Raw genomic sequence first — 17,225 nt, 5'->3', positions numbered from 1 at the left:
AATGACTTGCAAGTCAATAAAGTAAATCTGCTTGGCATCTTTCTTGGCCTTCAGACAACAATTCTGATGGCTAAAGATCCAAATGGGACAGGCAACAAAAAACAACAACCCAAAAAACAACAATAATAATAATAATAGGTTTTGATTACCAATCTAACTGATTGATTGCTTAATTTTATTATTGCTCTTCGTTCTACAATGTATTAAGCATTCATTAAAAGATTACCTACATAAGAACATTATAATCATGTAAATAGGACAAATACCAGGAAGGGGATTCATCCCAAGAAGGTCAGATATGATCTTTTTATTTTTTTTGTTTAACACAATTTCATAACATTTATTAAAGCAATTTGCTATAAAGTATAAACCTTTCTTTAAAAAATACCTCATTAGGAGGTAACTCTAGTATGTCTCAGTATTAAGTTGTTGTTGTTCGGCTTATTAATAAGATTGCTACACACTTAACTAGAGGCTAAATTAAATTGTATGCATCCTAAATTATCAATAGCCTTTTTCTTTATTGATAAATAAATGCATGTCTGCTACTGGAAAGGTGCAATGCACACCTGAGGGATAAGTGTTGTGCATAGGAAAAGATTACTGCTTCTCTATTTCTGTCCTGCAAAGCTCTTTAGCAGTCTTACCCTTATGTGTCAGAGACTGAGACAGTGAATTGAGTGCGTTTCTTCCTGATTGCTCAGACCTGTGCCTGTGTGGATTTTTATTTTTGTTCAACAGAACTGAAGACAGCAACTGTAAACGAAGAAGGTCCTAAAGGAATAGCGATCAAGATGTTGATAACCATGCTAACAGCTATGTATATGGTGGTCAAAGTGGTAGAAACGGTAAGGTGATTATAATGGTAGCACTCTACTGTACAGATCAGAACAACAAGAATGATGACGTTGATTATTAGCACAAAGTAAGATGCCTTTTTTTTCATTTATGGAGGATATCAGCTATAGTATAGTAAGTGTTTGTAGGTAAATGGCATTGACAATAGCTTTATAAAATAAGAATGTACATGTGGATCGTGCTGCAACAGCTGGTTAGTGTAAACCACATTTATATTTACAGCTTCCAGATGTATTCAGGCAAGTTATGTTAGAGCCAACTGGTAAATGCTGCCCTGTCATTGTTCTCTGTTTTCTCGTTATTCAGTGTTCACATTTAGAGCCGAGCCAGTTGTTGACCTTTGACCCATATTCATATGTCTAAGCAAAACGTCTTTTTATTTACAGATAGGGGCGCGATTTACGCGGGAACAGGATCCTTTGCCTTATGTGGTGTCTCAGCCTTTGCCTTGGCAGGTTCACTCAGTGTCTCTCAGCCGGAGGAGCAGCAAAGCAGATGAGGTTAGTTATAGCAAGATCGATACTGCAGATCATAATTTACATTAAAAACCACATCAGTTCTGTTCATATAGCTTCATTCTCTGTATGAGAAAACTGTTGGGTAAAACTACATCCTCTATTCTTAGTATTTCTAGCCTGTATAAATATCGTCATACGATTATTATGATCTCATGTACATTAATAGTAGTAGTATTTTTTTAATCATCAATACTCATAAATGATCTTTTCTTATTCTTTGGTAATTAGTAGAAAGAAAGTCCAGAAGCACAGGACATAGAAGCAGAGGAATGTGTCTTAAAAAGGCAGAGATGGTTTGCCTCTATACTCAGAAAGTAGCAGCAAAATAATATATTTTTAAAAATAAAGTTGCCTCTACATCTTCACAGTTCACATCTGATGTCTCCTGAAGGTTTCAATATGTATCCCCGAATAAAGGAGCATATTTCAGCCCAAGTTGAAAGTGCGCACATCTTTCGGTAAAAGTGAAATTTTGGTTGACAGGCTTGTATTTTTCTTGTACCTTTTCTAAGGTTACTTCTGTCTAAAACCTCTATACAACTGAAACTTACAAATGTATCGAGGATAAATAGCTGGAGTGCTTAATGTGAGCACAAGTACTTAAATGAAAAGGTGCAACAGTCATACTCAACAAGCAGCTCTATACCCTTATGTGCTTAGACTGGCTACAGTTTAAATTTACCTTAGCTTGTCTGGTGAAAGGAGGGAGCAGACCTCATAGACAGGGTTATAAAGCCAACACATGAGACTGAACATAGGCATGAAACACACAGTCAAATTGGCAGGTAGGCATGATAAGCTGGTCCTCAGACTCTGGATTCCCTGCCGCTGCTCTGTTTGAGCTATAATCCCAATCAAGGGGATTTGTGTTTGAGGTCATTACTGTGACTGTATATAGAAAGAAAGCACAGTCATAGACACACATGTACTTTGGCCATTAGTTCCTTAAGTGTGGAACATACATTGCAGTTTAGTATTTTAGTAGTTTTGCATATGTTTAACTCTGAATGTCAGCCAGAGAAGATGGCACTACTGATTATTCTTACACATAATCTGTATGTGTTACATCTTGTGCACTAAACCAATACTTACTCTCCTTCCTGTGTGTGCCTGCACATCTATTAAGAGTTTTATAACACAAGGCTGTTCTGTTTCATTTACAGTATGATGGCCTCAGGAGAAACAGCATAGGCGTGTATAGAAAGAGTAAGTAACATTTGTAGGTAAATATTTTAAATGCAGGCTATTATTCTGATGAGTGGCCCTGGAAAAGTTGTTCTGAATAACTATGAAATCCAATTTTAAAAGATTTTTTTTCAGAAAAATAGCCTGCTTCAATAAAGGCTAATATATAAAATGTGCTTGAACTCAATCATTGCTACAGAGTTTCTCTACATGGCTATTTCCTCTACTTTCCTGGCTATTCCCTGTGTCCTGTCGTGTTCAGACTCCAATGCCAGTAACGGGACATGCACAGCGCCTGCTGTTCCTCCGCTCAGCCCTGTTGAAGTTGAGAAGGCCGCCTCTACCATCCAGAACCATTTCAGGAAATTCCAGCAGAAGAAACACAAGAACGGCAAGTAGATGGACCAGGAGAGTCTTACTACTCCAGCAAGTCTGAGAGACAATAGCAAGCAAGCTGTGATTTCATGTGATTTCATCAAAGGCTAGATGAATGCTGTGATGTCATGATTAAATTTATATGAACACTTATATTCAAATATACATACATTTAAACTTAGTAGAGGTCCCAAGATTAGTAATCCAGATTAACATACAGCAGCCTACATCTCACACAATGCTTATAAAACCATATTTTAATTTCTATGTGAACAATAAATGTGAATATTCTGTAATTCTGAATGAACAGATTTGCTGTGCTGTGATGATTGATGTGATTTTAAGAGTGCGTGAGTGAGTGTGATTCTCTAATTTATATATGACTGTTGTTTCCTGTATATAAATGTGTGGAAAAACACTGATGTCTCTTAAGAAAAAAAAAAACCCCCAGTCCATTTCAATAAACTCATCATCAGATTATGTTGTTTCACTGCCCTCTAGTGTTTAGAGGAATTTTTGCCTCACAAGTTGTATGAATTTTAAGGTGCTTATTTAATTTGATGTTTTTAAAGGTTTTAAAATATTGTAAAAGTTTGCAAAACACAATTAAAGTTATCAACAGTTATTATATGTAGTAATGTGAAAATGTTTAAATTCATCAAACTGAATGTTCACTTCAGGTCAAAGTGATCTTCAGGCCAGCGATGCTGCCAGTTGGCCAGTCCACTTCTGATTGTGTTGAAGATGTATGATCTGACACAACAATAGAGCCGGAACGTATGTTAATGCAACCAATTTATATCAAAAGATGGTGTGAAGAGTCGATGTGCAGTCAAACCTGAGTCCCACATTAGAAGAAGAGGAAATCCTGATAGAGAAGCAGAGGAATCGCCAATTCTTCTGTGGAAAGACAGGTAGGTTATTCTGGTATTCATCGGTATTGGATAATGGCTAAAGCACCTGGAAACCAAATCCTGTCAACACCACTAACAACTCTCAAAAACAACATAAAACATGTTCACTTTCAATGAGAAACAGGAGCAAAACAGGAGCTTTCTTTTGGTGTAAATAGCACTTGTAGAAAAATGTGCCACAGGCTGTTGCATCCAGCAAAAGGCTAAGTTGTTGTCAAAGAGCTAGTTTAAGTCAATGAAAGCAGACACTAATGTGATGAGCTTCTGTCAGCATGGCTGCCCTGAGGTGAACTTAACCTTAGTGTGATTGCTTTTCTGCTCATGAGATGTGATTGTACGCGGTTTCTGTGTGTCTCCACGAGAAATTTTGGCTTTAAGGCGGAAGTGCATTGCACTGCCCATCTACCCGCAGAGAGAGTCTGTTGTGAGATTGGGGCAATGTCAAAAATATGTGGTTTAGCTCGTCTTTCGACTCTTGCTTGTGCTCTTGTCGGTCCATCAGCAAGCTGCGGAGAGGAGCTGTAAGTTATAACATGCAAAAAGCTGAAGTGAAACCAAGTGTTAAAAACAATGAAAAGTATCTACGGTCTGTGCTTTTCATACTGTATTGTTTATCTTTGTGTTTTTTTTGTTTTGTTTTGTCAATCCCTTCTCTGCTCTGGCCAATCAGCATTCGACCAACATACAGCATCATCGACATTGAGAAATCAAATATCTCCACAAATGTGGAAGTGCAATAACATAAATAAAACATGAAGGAATCAGTGACAATGCTGAATATTAGGCTGGTCAGTTTCCCAGGTATGAAACCTATAGGTCAGTTTTCTACCAGAGAGACAACTCTGAATAAATCCTTCTGGTTGGATGGTGCTTACATTTCTTATTAACATGAAAACACTAAAATGTTTCAAATCTGTCAAAAACTTGTTGAAAAACTTATATAAAAAAATGATATTGTTATTTATTAGGCAAACAAACAGAATTTATGTTTTTATATCCAAATTTGAGCCTGCTCACTTTAGGAGTCAGAAATTAAGCATCTTAATAAAAAAATAATAATGTAATTGACTATATTTTTAATCATATTTTTATTTAAGATTAAATATGACAATTCATAGATAAGAACAAAAATTATATTTCAGTATCAAAAATATCATTTTGATTAAAGAGCATGAGCATACTGGAGGATTAATGATTACATAATTTAAAAGAAAATAATTTTTAATGATCAGATTTTAATTGTGTGGCATAAATCTTACATTGGGTAAGGTATAAGGTATACCTTGTAAATTTTTTAAGCACTACACAAAGTGCAGTACTAGCTGTAAAAGCTAACATGCATGACTCCATATAGTTTAAAGTGGCTGTATGGAGATGCTGACGAAAATAAGCATTTAAGTACACTTAGATATCATGAAAGTAATTACTGGGGAAGTGCAAAATATTCCAAATATTAATAATTACTTGTTCAGAGCAACATAAAAGCCAATCATAGTACCTTGCTGTGTTTATTTTTTTTTTAAATAAAGTTAGCTGAAAAAAGTGAAGCAAGATGATTAAACAATTTGGGCAGTCTTAAAAAAATGTCAAGTTTTATAGGCTATATTTTGTCTATAATAAAAAAAATTTTACTTTTCACCTCATTTTAAACTCCTTGGTTCTCTGGAGAGTTAAAGACAGTTTACAATTTACAGTAAAGTTTCTACTACTAGTTTGAGATGAGGCAAAAGAGCACAGATTTCTCCAGGCTTGGTTCCCATTTGACCTTTTTCACACGTCTTGGGGCTTTGCAAAGGTTAAATTTGGCTTTTAACCTCCTCTATCCACAACACATGTCCCCATGGCTGAAAAATTCACACTTCTTATGATTTTTCATTAAACAGAAGAAAAAGTTAAGATTCAACATTCAACAGCAAGTCGCCAATAAACAATATCATCACAGTTTATAAAAAGATAGCTTTATTGCACAAGGTGTTGAGTACTCTTTTTTTCCCATTTTTGTTTTGTTTTCATAGAAAAGAAAATGTAGAGTTAAACGCAAGCAATTGCAAATTGAAGCAATGTTTCCCCATAAAAGTTTAAGGAACAACCTCTAAATTTTGAAAATGGTTTCAGTAATCCCCTTTTAAATTGGTCAATTCACCATTTTCCTTTTTCTTTTATAACCAGCAAAATTTTCAGTACATGCAATGCTGCTCCCCTCCCCACAAATGTGGATTAATAATTTATTAATGATTTTTAAAAAAGCAAACTCTAAATTTTGTGACAAAGTAAAAACAAACTAAATTACAATAATATTAAAAAATCAACAAAAAAAAAAAAAAAAAAGGAGACAACTCAACCAAATGCCCTGTAAAAGAAGAAAACAATATATTTTTTTAATTATGCATGGTCCACTCTGACACGTTTTAACTGGTCCATAAATCAAGATAAAGCGGTGTCTGTATAATTTTATAGTCTTGCCGTTAAGTCCTCTTCTGTTTCATTACAATAGCTTCAGTTCAAAGTTTACATTGTGCCCTGGTTTCTAGTGAAGATGTCGAAAATAGTACTCATTTATACAAAACACTTTCCTATGTACACAAGTCTTCTATTATGGAGTAAAACATAAGCTGTATAAGTGGACAACGGGGAACGGTGGGGGTGGAGACGGGGTTCTGATTGATTGGCAGATGGGGAAAACGTTGGGGAAGTGGAACGTGTGAAGTTGGCCTTACAAACACAGGCAAAGTCAGTTTGAAAGTATGTTGTTGTATTTTAAGGAAAAATCCACCCCAGATGTTTCGTAAGCTGAAAAGCTGTCCAAATATAATAAGAGAAATAAGAATAAAATATGAGGACCACTTTATCCAGTGGATTGTTTTTTTCCCTTAATAAATGTTAGTGATTTTATCTTTTCTATACTCGCTATTTGGTACATAAACTTCTAAAACTGATGTATTATCATTAATATTAAAATGGAAATTTGAGTATGATTAACATTTTCCTTACTATGTGAGTATGCTTTGTAAAATGCATTGAAAGCAATTCAGTGTTCATATGTTTGGGTGGACAAAAAAATTAAAAAAACCATCTGCTATAAAGTATCAAAATAAGCTAAATGTTAAAACGCATATTATATGTAATGGCAAAATGTTACATGGACATTTATGGCCAACTAGAATTCTGGAAATGTTTGGAGGGTGGAATTTTCTTTAAAGACAGACATTACATTTACTTTAAGCAAACTGACAGAGGATCGGTGTTATACGGTAGAAGCAACTTCACTGAAGAACTGGGGAAAGCAGGTTGGACAGAACTTTATTTCATCATTCCAACCAATATCCATACAACTGGAGTAAGGAAGCCCCTGGTTGTGAAAGCAGGCCTGCCCCATTCCCAAACTCTTGTTTTTCTGAAGACAAGTATTTGCATAACTTGAAATGTAAAAGCTAAAAGAAAAGGCATCGTAACCATTAGCAACAAAAAGCAAAAATACATATCTCTCCCGGCTAGTTTTCAAACGAAAGGGAGCATGGATACATTTAGAAGCAGTTTTTAAACACCACTGTGTGGTATGCTCATTGGACTGCACTCCTGGAGTTTGGGAATGACTTGCTGTGACACAGATAGGAAACAGAAATACTTGTTGGTTGTTTGTTGTCATTAATTATAATTATAGGTAATGGCATTGAGTTTGTGAACACACCTTCAGAAGGTACAATACAACATAATACAAGATTCTCACTGTATAGACTGTCCTCGTTATACTGTTTTCTTTTTCAACACCACACTTTCTGCACTGAGCCATAAACCACAGTTAACCAGCGACACAATCTCACACTATAATTTGACTTTACTGTGCTTGTCCTTTCAGCTGCTACCTGCTGCACAGGCGGTACAGCTTTGAACATTTACAAAATCACAAGGGGTTCAAACCTTAGTTTCACCACTTAATTTTCTTTCACACAACTTCCTTTCGCTCTAAGATCTTCTGCCCATGGTTGTGCTACCCGTTTAAACTTCCCTCTTCTTTTTCCTTCTTCTCTTCTGGCAATTTTTTTCACTCTGAGCGATTGTCTTGTGATCTTTTATATATATTTTCAATTAGAACGGCTTTTATATTTCTCTGCATTTTTTTCAATATTCATATATTTGCTATATATTTGAATAGAAATATATATGTACATACTTTTGAAAACAAACATATATCTTTTTCTTTTTTCTATTGCGAGAGCCCTGATGTTATGTTCGACCACTGAAAAACATGTGGAGCAACTCTTCTTTTTTTTTTGGAACGATCTTTGTTATGGGATTAAGCTTTGGGAGAAGAACTAATAGTAATAATAAAAAAAAGATACAGTACCATGCATAAAGCTAAAAATAATTTCAGCAAGGTGGAGGGACTTGAAAATACTCCTTTTAGTTTCAAAGACCACTTATTTTTGAAGAAAAATCTCTCTGCTACTTCACATTATATTGACGCTCGATCCCTCTGATTATACTCTTAAACATTACTGTCTGTTTATAAATTCAAGATTATGCAAATATGATTTTTCTTCATAAATCTCCATAAATCTGCTGCGACTTGCTTCTCATTCAAGCTGACACTACACATCAAATAGCATTTCTGCCCGTCTGTGCATATTAGACCTCTTCTCTCAGTCAGTCTGTCTCTTTGACCTGCCAGTAAGCTAGCAGTAGATCACAGTGACACTGTATGGATATGATGATGGACCGGGTGGGTAAAGGTGAAAGTGGGAAAGGACAGAAAGGGAGGAAAAGGGCACAGGTAAAATGGCTTAAAACAAAACACATAATGGATATTGTGGCGCCATGATGAATCATATAATGGTCGCTTCCTTCTTGAGGAAGTTTAAGAGAAAAAGAGGGACCTAGTTCTTATAATCTGTAATAGCTCTCTTCTGAACCCACTTCTTTTCCTGTGTTTTTCATTTCCTAAGCCATGTCGTCAATCCAAAACAAAGTTCAAAATGCTGGACCAAATTAGGGTCGTTGCGTTACATCATCAGCATCGACCCATTATCCCCTTTCACAGGTACAAAATGAACATTTGTCAGTTTTGACACAGATGTCTGCCCAAGAGGTCAGCATACAGACTGATTTTAAAAAGGTCCATCGTTGGTGTGCCTGCCACATGCATACATTTATATACACACATATACACCCGCGCAAACACGCTTGCACGCGCGCACACACACACACACACACGCACGCACGCAGGCTGTTGAAGGTTTCTGTTACTTGGATCCATTCTAATTTTCTCTTAGTGCACATGAGATTATATTTCCATCATCTGAAAATAAACAGAAAACTGATTTAAAAGAAAAAGGTTGGATTCATCTTGCACTTTATGATGCTTGAATTTTTTTCCCATCTTCTCTGCTTTGAGTCTGTTTAGAAAAGCATCAATTAAGACCACTATGCTGTATCATCCATTGCATGTATATGAAAATCCCTTTGTCTCAAATCTGATATTGAGACGACGGTCCATCCATTGCCTCTAATGTACGAATCCACGATGGAGTAATCTTTCAGAGCCAGTGTAACACCAAGGTTGGTGGTTAATGCATACAATAAAGCATCCTGCCATGGCACAATGCTGTGATATGAGCTCCTTTCCATCAGAGGCCAAAAAAGCAACATTTTTAAAAACCTAAAAATCTTAATACACATCTCTCTGAAACTCAAGCAACCTGGTTCATTCTACAGCTGTCTTGATCCAGAAAACAAGACAGTGCACGTGGAAAGCATTTTGTGCATAAGTACTGTGTCTTTGCCAGAAAATCAAAATATAGAGTTAACAAATGTGAATAAATCATCTATGTTTTGGCAAAGGTGTTTCCCAGGGTGATGAAGTAAGAGATAAAAATGACACAATAATAACAGAAAGCAATCAGGCAGAAAGAAAGGCAAACCCCTGTGCTGTGGAGACCCAACTCTGACCCCATCATATAATATTGTCAGTGGGAACCCAACCAGCCCCCTGCAGCCTGGCACAGCACAGGCACTGACAGGTAAGCTGTGCATCTGTATGTTTCTCACCCCAATTTTTCATAGAGGCTCTAGGCAAGCGATGGCTTGACCAGCATTCAATGAAGAGTTACAGTGACAGGCCGCAGTGATGACAGGCTACACCAGTGTGTAGGACTTGGAGTAGGCCCCCGCCCCTCCATCCCTTTGCTTCTGTAGTCTGCCTAAGCCCGAGGAGCTGCTCTCCAGGAGAGAGTCTCTGGATCCTCCCATCTTGGAGGAAGATGAAGATGCACCTCCAGGGGTCCCTCCTGTGGCCCCTACTGCCCCACCTCCACCGGAGGATGATGATGCCCCAGAAGCCGCAGCAGAAGCAGCAGCTGCCGCTGCACTCTGGGCTCCTGCAGCAGAGGAGCCAGGCATTGTGAGAGTTCTCTGGGGAAGTGTGGAGCTGCTAGAGCTAGCAGATGCCCCTCCACTCCCACTGCCACAACCACCGCCTCCTGTTGCCCCTCCCGAGGAAGCCCCAGAGGATGTGAGATTGGACAGACCAGAGTGGCCCATGGTTAGGGCCTGCTGTTTTGCAGAGTCCATAGTCACATGACGGCCCTGGGTGTGGTATGCACGTTGGGCCAGGCCACGAATAGAGGCTTCACGTGGTGGGACCACTGGACACGGGTCATGACGCTCTGCCTGCTTTCGAAAAAAGGGGTCTGACTTCATGTAGAGGGGTAGGTTGCAGTAGTCACCTGGAAGGGAAAAGTAAAATTTATCATCACTGCACAAGCTTATAGGATATAATGGATAGTATACTGTGCACCACAATAATTGCTATAAACTCATCTAATAATCAGAATACATGCATACTATCTACAGTTTGTTTGAGTTATTTACAGAAAACATTTACTTACATGAAGTCTGATTTTCACAATACAATTTTAAGCCTTTGGCCATACTTTTTAAATTTGTTTTCATATTAAAAATCCTAACAGACAAAAAAGAATCATGCTTAGAGGTGACAACTCACTCTTGGCGCGATGCGGAATGGGAACAGCTACATTCTTGCCACGGTCATAGTCTTGGGGTTTAGGTGGCGAGGCAGTAAAACGGCAGATGCCGGGCTCTGACGGTGTGCTCATGGACGTCATGCTGTCTGCATTGTCGTTGGTACCTGTAGTCATCTGATCAGATGAGCTGTCAGAAATAAAGCACTCTGTAATCTCAAATTTAGCATGTTGCAGGTGTTCCTCCAGCTTGGCATGCTCATATGCTCTTGCCAGCTCCTCGTAGGTGGAGGAGGCACTCTCTGTTGACACCATGCTGTTGCGCCCTTTATCTGTTCAAAAAAATAAGGAAAGGAAATGAAGGCAAGCCCCTTTCATAGCCTACTGCAAAATCACATTTGCTTCCTGCAGATAAATAGCCTTAATTGTATGTACATGCTAATGGCTGTAAGTGTCATTTCACCCATGTACTTACCTGTGTCCTGCGAGAGGCTGGCACTGTAGCTGTCACTCTCTGTGACAGTGATGCCATGCTGGGAGCCAACTGTGCGCCAGTCTGAGGTGAGAGTACGGGCTGGCGTAGAGGCCTGGCACTTGGTCAGAGTCCACTGACTAGAGTAGCGGTTCCTGATGCTGTGGGCTGACTTAACACTCTTCCTTGACACTGGATCTGATGGTAAATGGATGAAGAAATAAGAAGGGTTGGATGTTCACAGCCGGAATAAATCAACAAGAATTTAAAAATAAGAAAGATTGGTCTTCATATTTTGGTCCAGAGAACATTTGAATCATTCATGAAAAAATAATACTAATAACTCAATTGAACTGAGCAGAAATGTTGCATTTAATGAACATATTCAAGGTTAAACATTTAATGATATAATGGAGAGTGAGGAGTAAAAGCACATACTGGTTCCTGGCCGGATGTCAGACATGTCAATCAAAGGGCCAGTGTTCTGGATGAGGGCAGGATGATGGACTGACACACCAGTGCAAAAGCTCTGAGGGTTCCCAGTTTGGTTAAACTCTGTGTCTGTCACAGGGATAGTGGCCTTGTCCTCACCTATGACAGGCAGAAATATTGTGTGTCAACAAAATAACAATTAGCCTAACACCGCATTTCATGTAACGGTCATCGATTCGGTCCTCGGCATAGTTGTGTGAACATATGCGACAAGTCTCTCTTTCTCTCTCTTCCTCTCACCGATTTGCTTGATGCCTTCTTTGTCCTCAATTAGCAGCTGCACTCTGGGGATGTCGATGTGCAGCCGTGGGCCCTGAGGAGGCCCTTTAACCGGGGTGTCGAAACTGCGGTTGTTTTTACTAATTCATAGATACAAGATGAGCACACACAAACATGCATAGTTTGAAGAAAATGGGAAAGAAAGTTGATTTTTGAGTGGATTTTAGGTTACGCTTAATAATATTTCAAGCTTAATTTGCTGAGAATACATTCCAGTCTTACCTGATCAGCATCTCTGCTAAGCTTTTGGCATCTAACGAGAACAGAGGATATAATTAATTTTTCATTTTTTTTTGACAAACAAGTATTCTTAGAATAAATGCTCTGCAGGCTGAATGTAATATTCTCTCTCATTTTCACCACTTATCTCCTCTCTTCTTATTTCTTCTCTCACCTCTCAGTCTCTTTAGTCTCTTTTCTTTGCGTTTCTTGCGAATGATGAAGAGCAACGCAACACCAAGTGTGACCAAGATCACAGGACAGCCAATAGAAAACAGCTTCTTGACATCGTCGTTCTTCTCCAGAGGGGATTTAATTGGCGGTATTGTGCCTGTAGAGATCAGTTTAATGTGCTTTCATAAGACAATATCATAAGGTACCCATTTTAATGGATTTCTCATTAAAACAATGCCATTTATCCAAAGTAAATGGCAAATGAAGATCATCTTGTACTCACTGCCATCATAGTCTAGAGTGGCAAACTGGGAGCTCTGGTTACCACAGCCAGCACTGTTACAAGCTTTCATCTTTAACTCATACCAGGTGGCCTCACGCAGCTCTGCCAGGAACACATCTGTGGTGGCGTTGGTGCGCACGTTCTGCCATGTCCAAGTGCCTGCACGAGTGCACACGACTCTTAATTACGATCACGTTTTTTCAAGAAAAAATAATATATGTGTCTAAGTTTGGTCACTTTTCCATTGAATTTATATAAGGACATCTCCAATATTACCAAAAACTGAAAAATGAAAAAGGAACCACTCACCTTTCGGTCTAAATTCTAGCGTGACAGCTGTGATCGGACACCCTCCACTGGCCCAGCCTTGCAAGTTGAGGCGAGCATGGCTGGAGTTAATGTGGGTGAAGACAGGCTGGTCTTTGTTGAACTGGGGTTCTGTAAAGGCAGCAACGGTTTGATGCAGAATATGCTCAGAATATTAAAACAATATTTGGAATGGCATTTCACAGGTAATATGGTTAACACAGGTCATCAGCAGCAGACCTGCACACAACATTCAGTTAAATAAACTAAATAATATATTGATGCAGTTACAGCAAAAACTGAAGCAGCAAAGTTTAGTATTGTATGTAATATGTTTGCATAATCTCTGAGAGGTTAAATATGCATTTTGTAATGACTACCAAATTTGAAACTGGACTGCACTATAAGAAGTTTAATGACAGCATAAACATCCCGCTGGTCAGTCATATCACTGTCCATAAAACAAACCTTTCCCACTGCATTTTGAGAGCAGTGTACATTAATTTAAAGCCTTACTAATGACACGTAACCTTGCTTTGGAGCCATTTGTAAATGAAAAAGCATTAAATGTATCAAATGTTTTAATTCTGATATTTAATATTGAAACTAATTTGATATCATTTGAATAGACTGAAGCATAGATGAAAGAAAATAACCCTCCTGTAATAAAACACATGATCTATTCGTATATCATCTATTCATTCACATTTTTCAAAAGTCAATTCAAATTTTGAGATTGCGGAAAAGATACATTTAAAGGTGCATTAAACACTTTCAGTTGACGTTTTTTGTTGACCTCCTCACATGTGACCTGCTGTATTTTCTGAGTGTTATCTAGAACCCCTTTTCAAAAATAATTCCATTGTGTAAAAATATTTTTTTTTTACTTGTCTGCTGTATATATTGTTTAAAGTCCTTTTCTGTCAGCTTCTCACCTCGCCCGTGAGTCTTTGCCTCAATGATCTCACTGATACGTCCAGCACCAACGCTGTTCTTGGCAGCCAGCTTGACTTTGTACCAGGTCCCACAGCGCAGGTTGTCCAATTTGAAAGAGCGCTCGCTAGAACTGATGAAAACATCTTTCCATTCCTCTGTGTTGTCTACAGAGTACTGCAGAACAAAACCTGCATAAGAAATGAGACATGCACAAAATAGTTTTTTCTCAGTTTGATGCAAATCCCTCACTAATATAAAGTCTACTGAACTTTCAGACATTGGTACCACTCCTGGCCACTAGATGGCAATGTATGATTGCACTTCCCTTGTCCAGTTAAGCCTCAATTGGAGGATGGTGTAGCTGCTCTCTGTCTATGCCGCCATTAGTTACCTACAAACCCCAAGACTGGGATGGCGCTGACTGAGCATCTATGCAAATGAGGGCATGCAATATGGTGACTGTTTTTATAATCAGCTGCCTTGAAGAGCCAACTCCCTCCCACTCTGAGACACCTTCCATCTAATCCTCTGTCTTTCCTTCTGCCTGTATATGATTACGCATATATGACTGTCTCACTCTGAGTGTTTCCTTGTACTCTTTGTACCATCTTCATTTCCTTACTCTCTCTCTTTTTCTAACAGATGGTGCGATGGAGTCCAAAACGTTAAAAAGGGTTAACATGCAGATCGAGCAGTGTCTGTAAGTTTTATAGTCACCCTCGGTCTGTCACAGAACAGAAGAGGACACAGCAGAACATAACAGAAGATAGCACAGTGAACAGTACAGAACAGCACAACAACAGGCTGGAAGAACACTATGACTGACTGCTGTTGTACATAATATAAGATTCTCAGTGTATGGGACCAGTCTGCAACATTTGGCGATTTGTCTATTTAGAAATTATTTTATTTTTACACAAACTGGAAAAAAGTCCTCATTACCAGCTGAAAATGGCTTTATTAGTGCACACTAGCATGTTTTTTCTGAAAGGGAATCATATACAGACATCAGGGCAGTGATACTGCAAAACAGGTGCGTGACAAGGAACTATTGCTGACAATGAGCCGGTGGATTTAGCGACGGGACTTCAGGCTATCACACAAGTTCTACAGAAAAGATTTATGGACACATAAGACTAGATGCTGTATGCAAATACTGGCACATCCCTATTTGAATACTAAGCTGCACATCCAGTAGAGGCTGTTTAAGTTTATGCATTATATCCTGTTTCAGTTTTGCATAATGCATGCACGCAAGTCTTTCTTGGGTCATCCTGGCAGCACGGTTTCCAAAAGGAGTATATTCTATTCAGTTTTGGAGGCCTTCATGTGCTGATTGCAAGAAGCTATTACTAAATGTCATCTACTGAAATTTCTCTGGTTTTATTTGTTTGTTTTCATTGTCATTTATTCTGTAATCACATAAGGTAGAATAGCGGCTTTACCAAAACCATATATGGTGCTTGAGTGTGTCATATAGAGCAGTAATAAGTTAAACTGCCACAGCCTGACCAAAGGGAGAGACCCAGTCACGCACACTGTGGCCATCTTCACATACAGCTCATCAATAATCAGCTAATCAAACAGACACACAATTAACAGGGAAACATAAAACCAAGACACCATTCAATAAACTAATAGGTCAATAGAGACACTACCAATAATGCCAGGCAGGAGACAAGCTGAGGCACGACAAACATGTCAGCTATAGACAAGAGGAAAGTAATGTGAGTACACAAGAGGAGAGACAGATATACGGCTTTCCTCCGAAAAATTACGCACCTCTTATAGAGCTGCCGCCATTGTCTCCTGGTATCCAAGCCAGAGTGATGGAGGAGGTGGAGGTGGTAGAGACGGTTAGACGTGGCTGGTCTGGAGGTACTGAGGACGAGGCACAGAATCTTATAATACCATGACTTATATTATCAAAGACATACTTTTGATGAGTTATGTATTCATTTTGGCAAATCTTAATGTTTATTACGTAAAAAAAGTTTGCTAGTGTGTCATTATAGCCATTCGCTTACCTTGCACCAAAAGGTTGACTATAATAGTGTCAAAGCCAAGTGTGTTTGTGGCTGTGCAGGTGTAGTAACCAGAATCCTCAGCTTTGACAGAGCGCAGCACCAGAGTCCCATTAGCCAAAATGAGACGCTGCCCATCTAGAGAAACTGGTATGGCTGTGTCCTCACTATTGAAGAGAAAGAGACACTGATAAGAGGACCTTCAGTCTATTATTAGGGTTAATTAAGTATCAGCAGCCACTTTGAAACACCTATGGTCATAAAAATTATTTAATATAATAAAAGATTAATAAAATTGAATTAATTCTAATCTATTTCTCTGATTAACAATGTTAATGATTTATTAATTTTTGCTATATCGTTATATGTTCTTTTGTCTTAGTTTTACTCATGAGGATGGACTCCAAGGGGATACAAGAGAAACTGGGACTTTTGTAGAAAGCTGCAGCAATAAGACAAACTTAGTTCTGTTCAATATTAACTTTATCTCATTATAACCATACTGGTGGGCCCTCCACAACAGTCCCAGCTTCTCTCGTGGCCCCTGGAGAAAATTAATTGCCCACTCCTGGTTAAGGTGGATCACTTGTGTTAAGATGTAAGTTAGGATCTGACTTGGTGTTTTGCATAGTTTCTAGTCTGAAGGTTTTCATAATAATTTTTAATGGCTCATCCAACCAGGACTGCAATGAAGCTGGAGGCTATCCCAAATGAAATTGGCAAGAAGTGAGGTACACTGTCTGCACATTACCTTAGCATGTGCACTTAATTGTCTGTAATCAATTCTCAGAGGAATTACAGCAGCAAGAACACTCTGCTTCAGTATTTCTAGTGTGGATTCTCACCTGTCTTTGGTCCATTTTATGGTAGGTGTAGGTTCTCCTACTGAGCTACAGGGCAGTCGCACCTCTTTCATCCAGGGAGTGGTCACGGTACCGCCAAATGAGAGGATTTTAGCTGGGGCTGGTGCAGGAGAGGAAAAAAGTGAAAGGTGTATAGAGGCAGAGAAATTTAATAAAAAGACCTTTAGAGCTAATTGCATTAACACTCAAGCAGCCCATAAGACCAGCTGAGCAATAGACTAATTAATATGCACCAATCGGATGATTTGCTGTTGTCAAATAATTTTCAAATCCAATTAACAATCACTTGGTTTTGAACCAATAAATCCCAGTGTTAATGCATGTGCATACATTGATTTATCTTCTTGCTA

General features: G+C 38.5%; 2 protein-coding genes across 3 annotated transcripts in view; one reads left to right on the top strand and one right to left on the bottom strand.

Annotated features, from left to right (window-relative positions):
- Positions 1–623: 623 nt before the first annotated feature.
- Positions 624–3,561, top strand: LOC146559731 (uncharacterized). 2 transcript variants are annotated; one of them, XM_085243446.1, is made up of 4 exons: positions 624–848; positions 1,245–1,358; positions 2,540–2,582; positions 2,761–3,561. In XM_085243446.1, exons 1-4 carry the CDS (start codon positions 795–797, stop codon positions 2,958–2,960), a joined length of 411 nt encoding a protein of 136 aa, XP_085099572.1. In that variant the 5' UTR covers positions 624–794; the 3' UTR covers positions 2,961–3,561. The 2 variants fall into 2 exon arrangements, with proteins under 2 accessions (XP_085099572.1, XP_085099573.1); XM_085243447.1 differs by having other exon boundaries at positions 633–848; positions 2,824–3,561.
- Positions 3,562–5,357: 1,796 nt separating this feature from the next.
- dscaml1 (Down syndrome cell adhesion molecule like 1) overlaps positions 5,358–17,225 on the bottom strand; it is a 98,865-nt gene continuing 86,997 nt past the window's right edge. The window contains exons 23-35 of the mRNA XM_085243445.1: positions 16,858–16,975; positions 16,016–16,179; positions 15,771–15,869; positions 13,988–14,176; positions 13,056–13,184; positions 12,747–12,905; positions 12,465–12,620; positions 12,293–12,323; positions 12,032–12,150; positions 11,738–11,890; positions 11,303–11,497; positions 10,851–11,159; positions 5,358–10,572 (exon numbers count right to left, since the gene is read on the bottom strand). Of these exons, the coding sequence (XP_085099571.1) occupies positions 9,983–10,572; positions 10,851–11,159; positions 11,303–11,497; positions 11,738–11,890; positions 12,032–12,150; positions 12,293–12,323; positions 12,465–12,620; positions 12,747–12,905; positions 13,056–13,184; positions 13,988–14,176; positions 15,771–15,869; positions 16,016–16,179; positions 16,858–16,975 (2,411 nt within the window). The 3' untranslated portion in view covers positions 5,358–9,982. The remainder of the gene's footprint in view (positions 10,573–10,850; positions 11,160–11,302; positions 11,498–11,737; positions 11,891–12,031; positions 12,151–12,292; positions 12,324–12,464; positions 12,621–12,746; positions 12,906–13,055; positions 13,185–13,987; positions 14,177–15,770; positions 15,870–16,015; positions 16,180–16,857; positions 16,976–17,225) is intronic.

Source organism: Mchenga conophoros, linkage group LG14, assembly GCF_057382185.1.
Source record: "Mchenga conophoros isolate Kocher_MC1m ecotype Shallow Benthic linkage group LG14, M_conophoros_male_GT1.1, whole genome shotgun sequence".
NCBI classification, from domain to species: Eukaryota; Metazoa; Chordata; class Actinopteri; order Cichliformes; family Cichlidae; genus Mchenga; species Mchenga conophoros.
This window is presented reverse-complemented; position numbering and strand designations above follow the sequence as displayed.

Excerpts from the sequence above, each read along its gene's own strand:
- LOC146559731 (XM_085243446.1), top strand. The coding sequence starts at position 795 with ATGTTGATAACCATGCTAACAGCTATGTATATGGTGGTCAAAGTGGTA. Across the intron at positions 849-1,244 it reads TGGTCAAAGTGGTAGAAACG|ATAGGGGCGCGATTTACGCG; the intron begins GTAAGGTGATTA and ends TTTTATTTACAG. Across the intron at positions 1,359-2,539 it reads GGAGCAGCAAAGCAGATGAG|TATGATGGCCTCAGGAGAAA; the intron begins GTTAGTTATAGC and ends TTTCATTTACAG.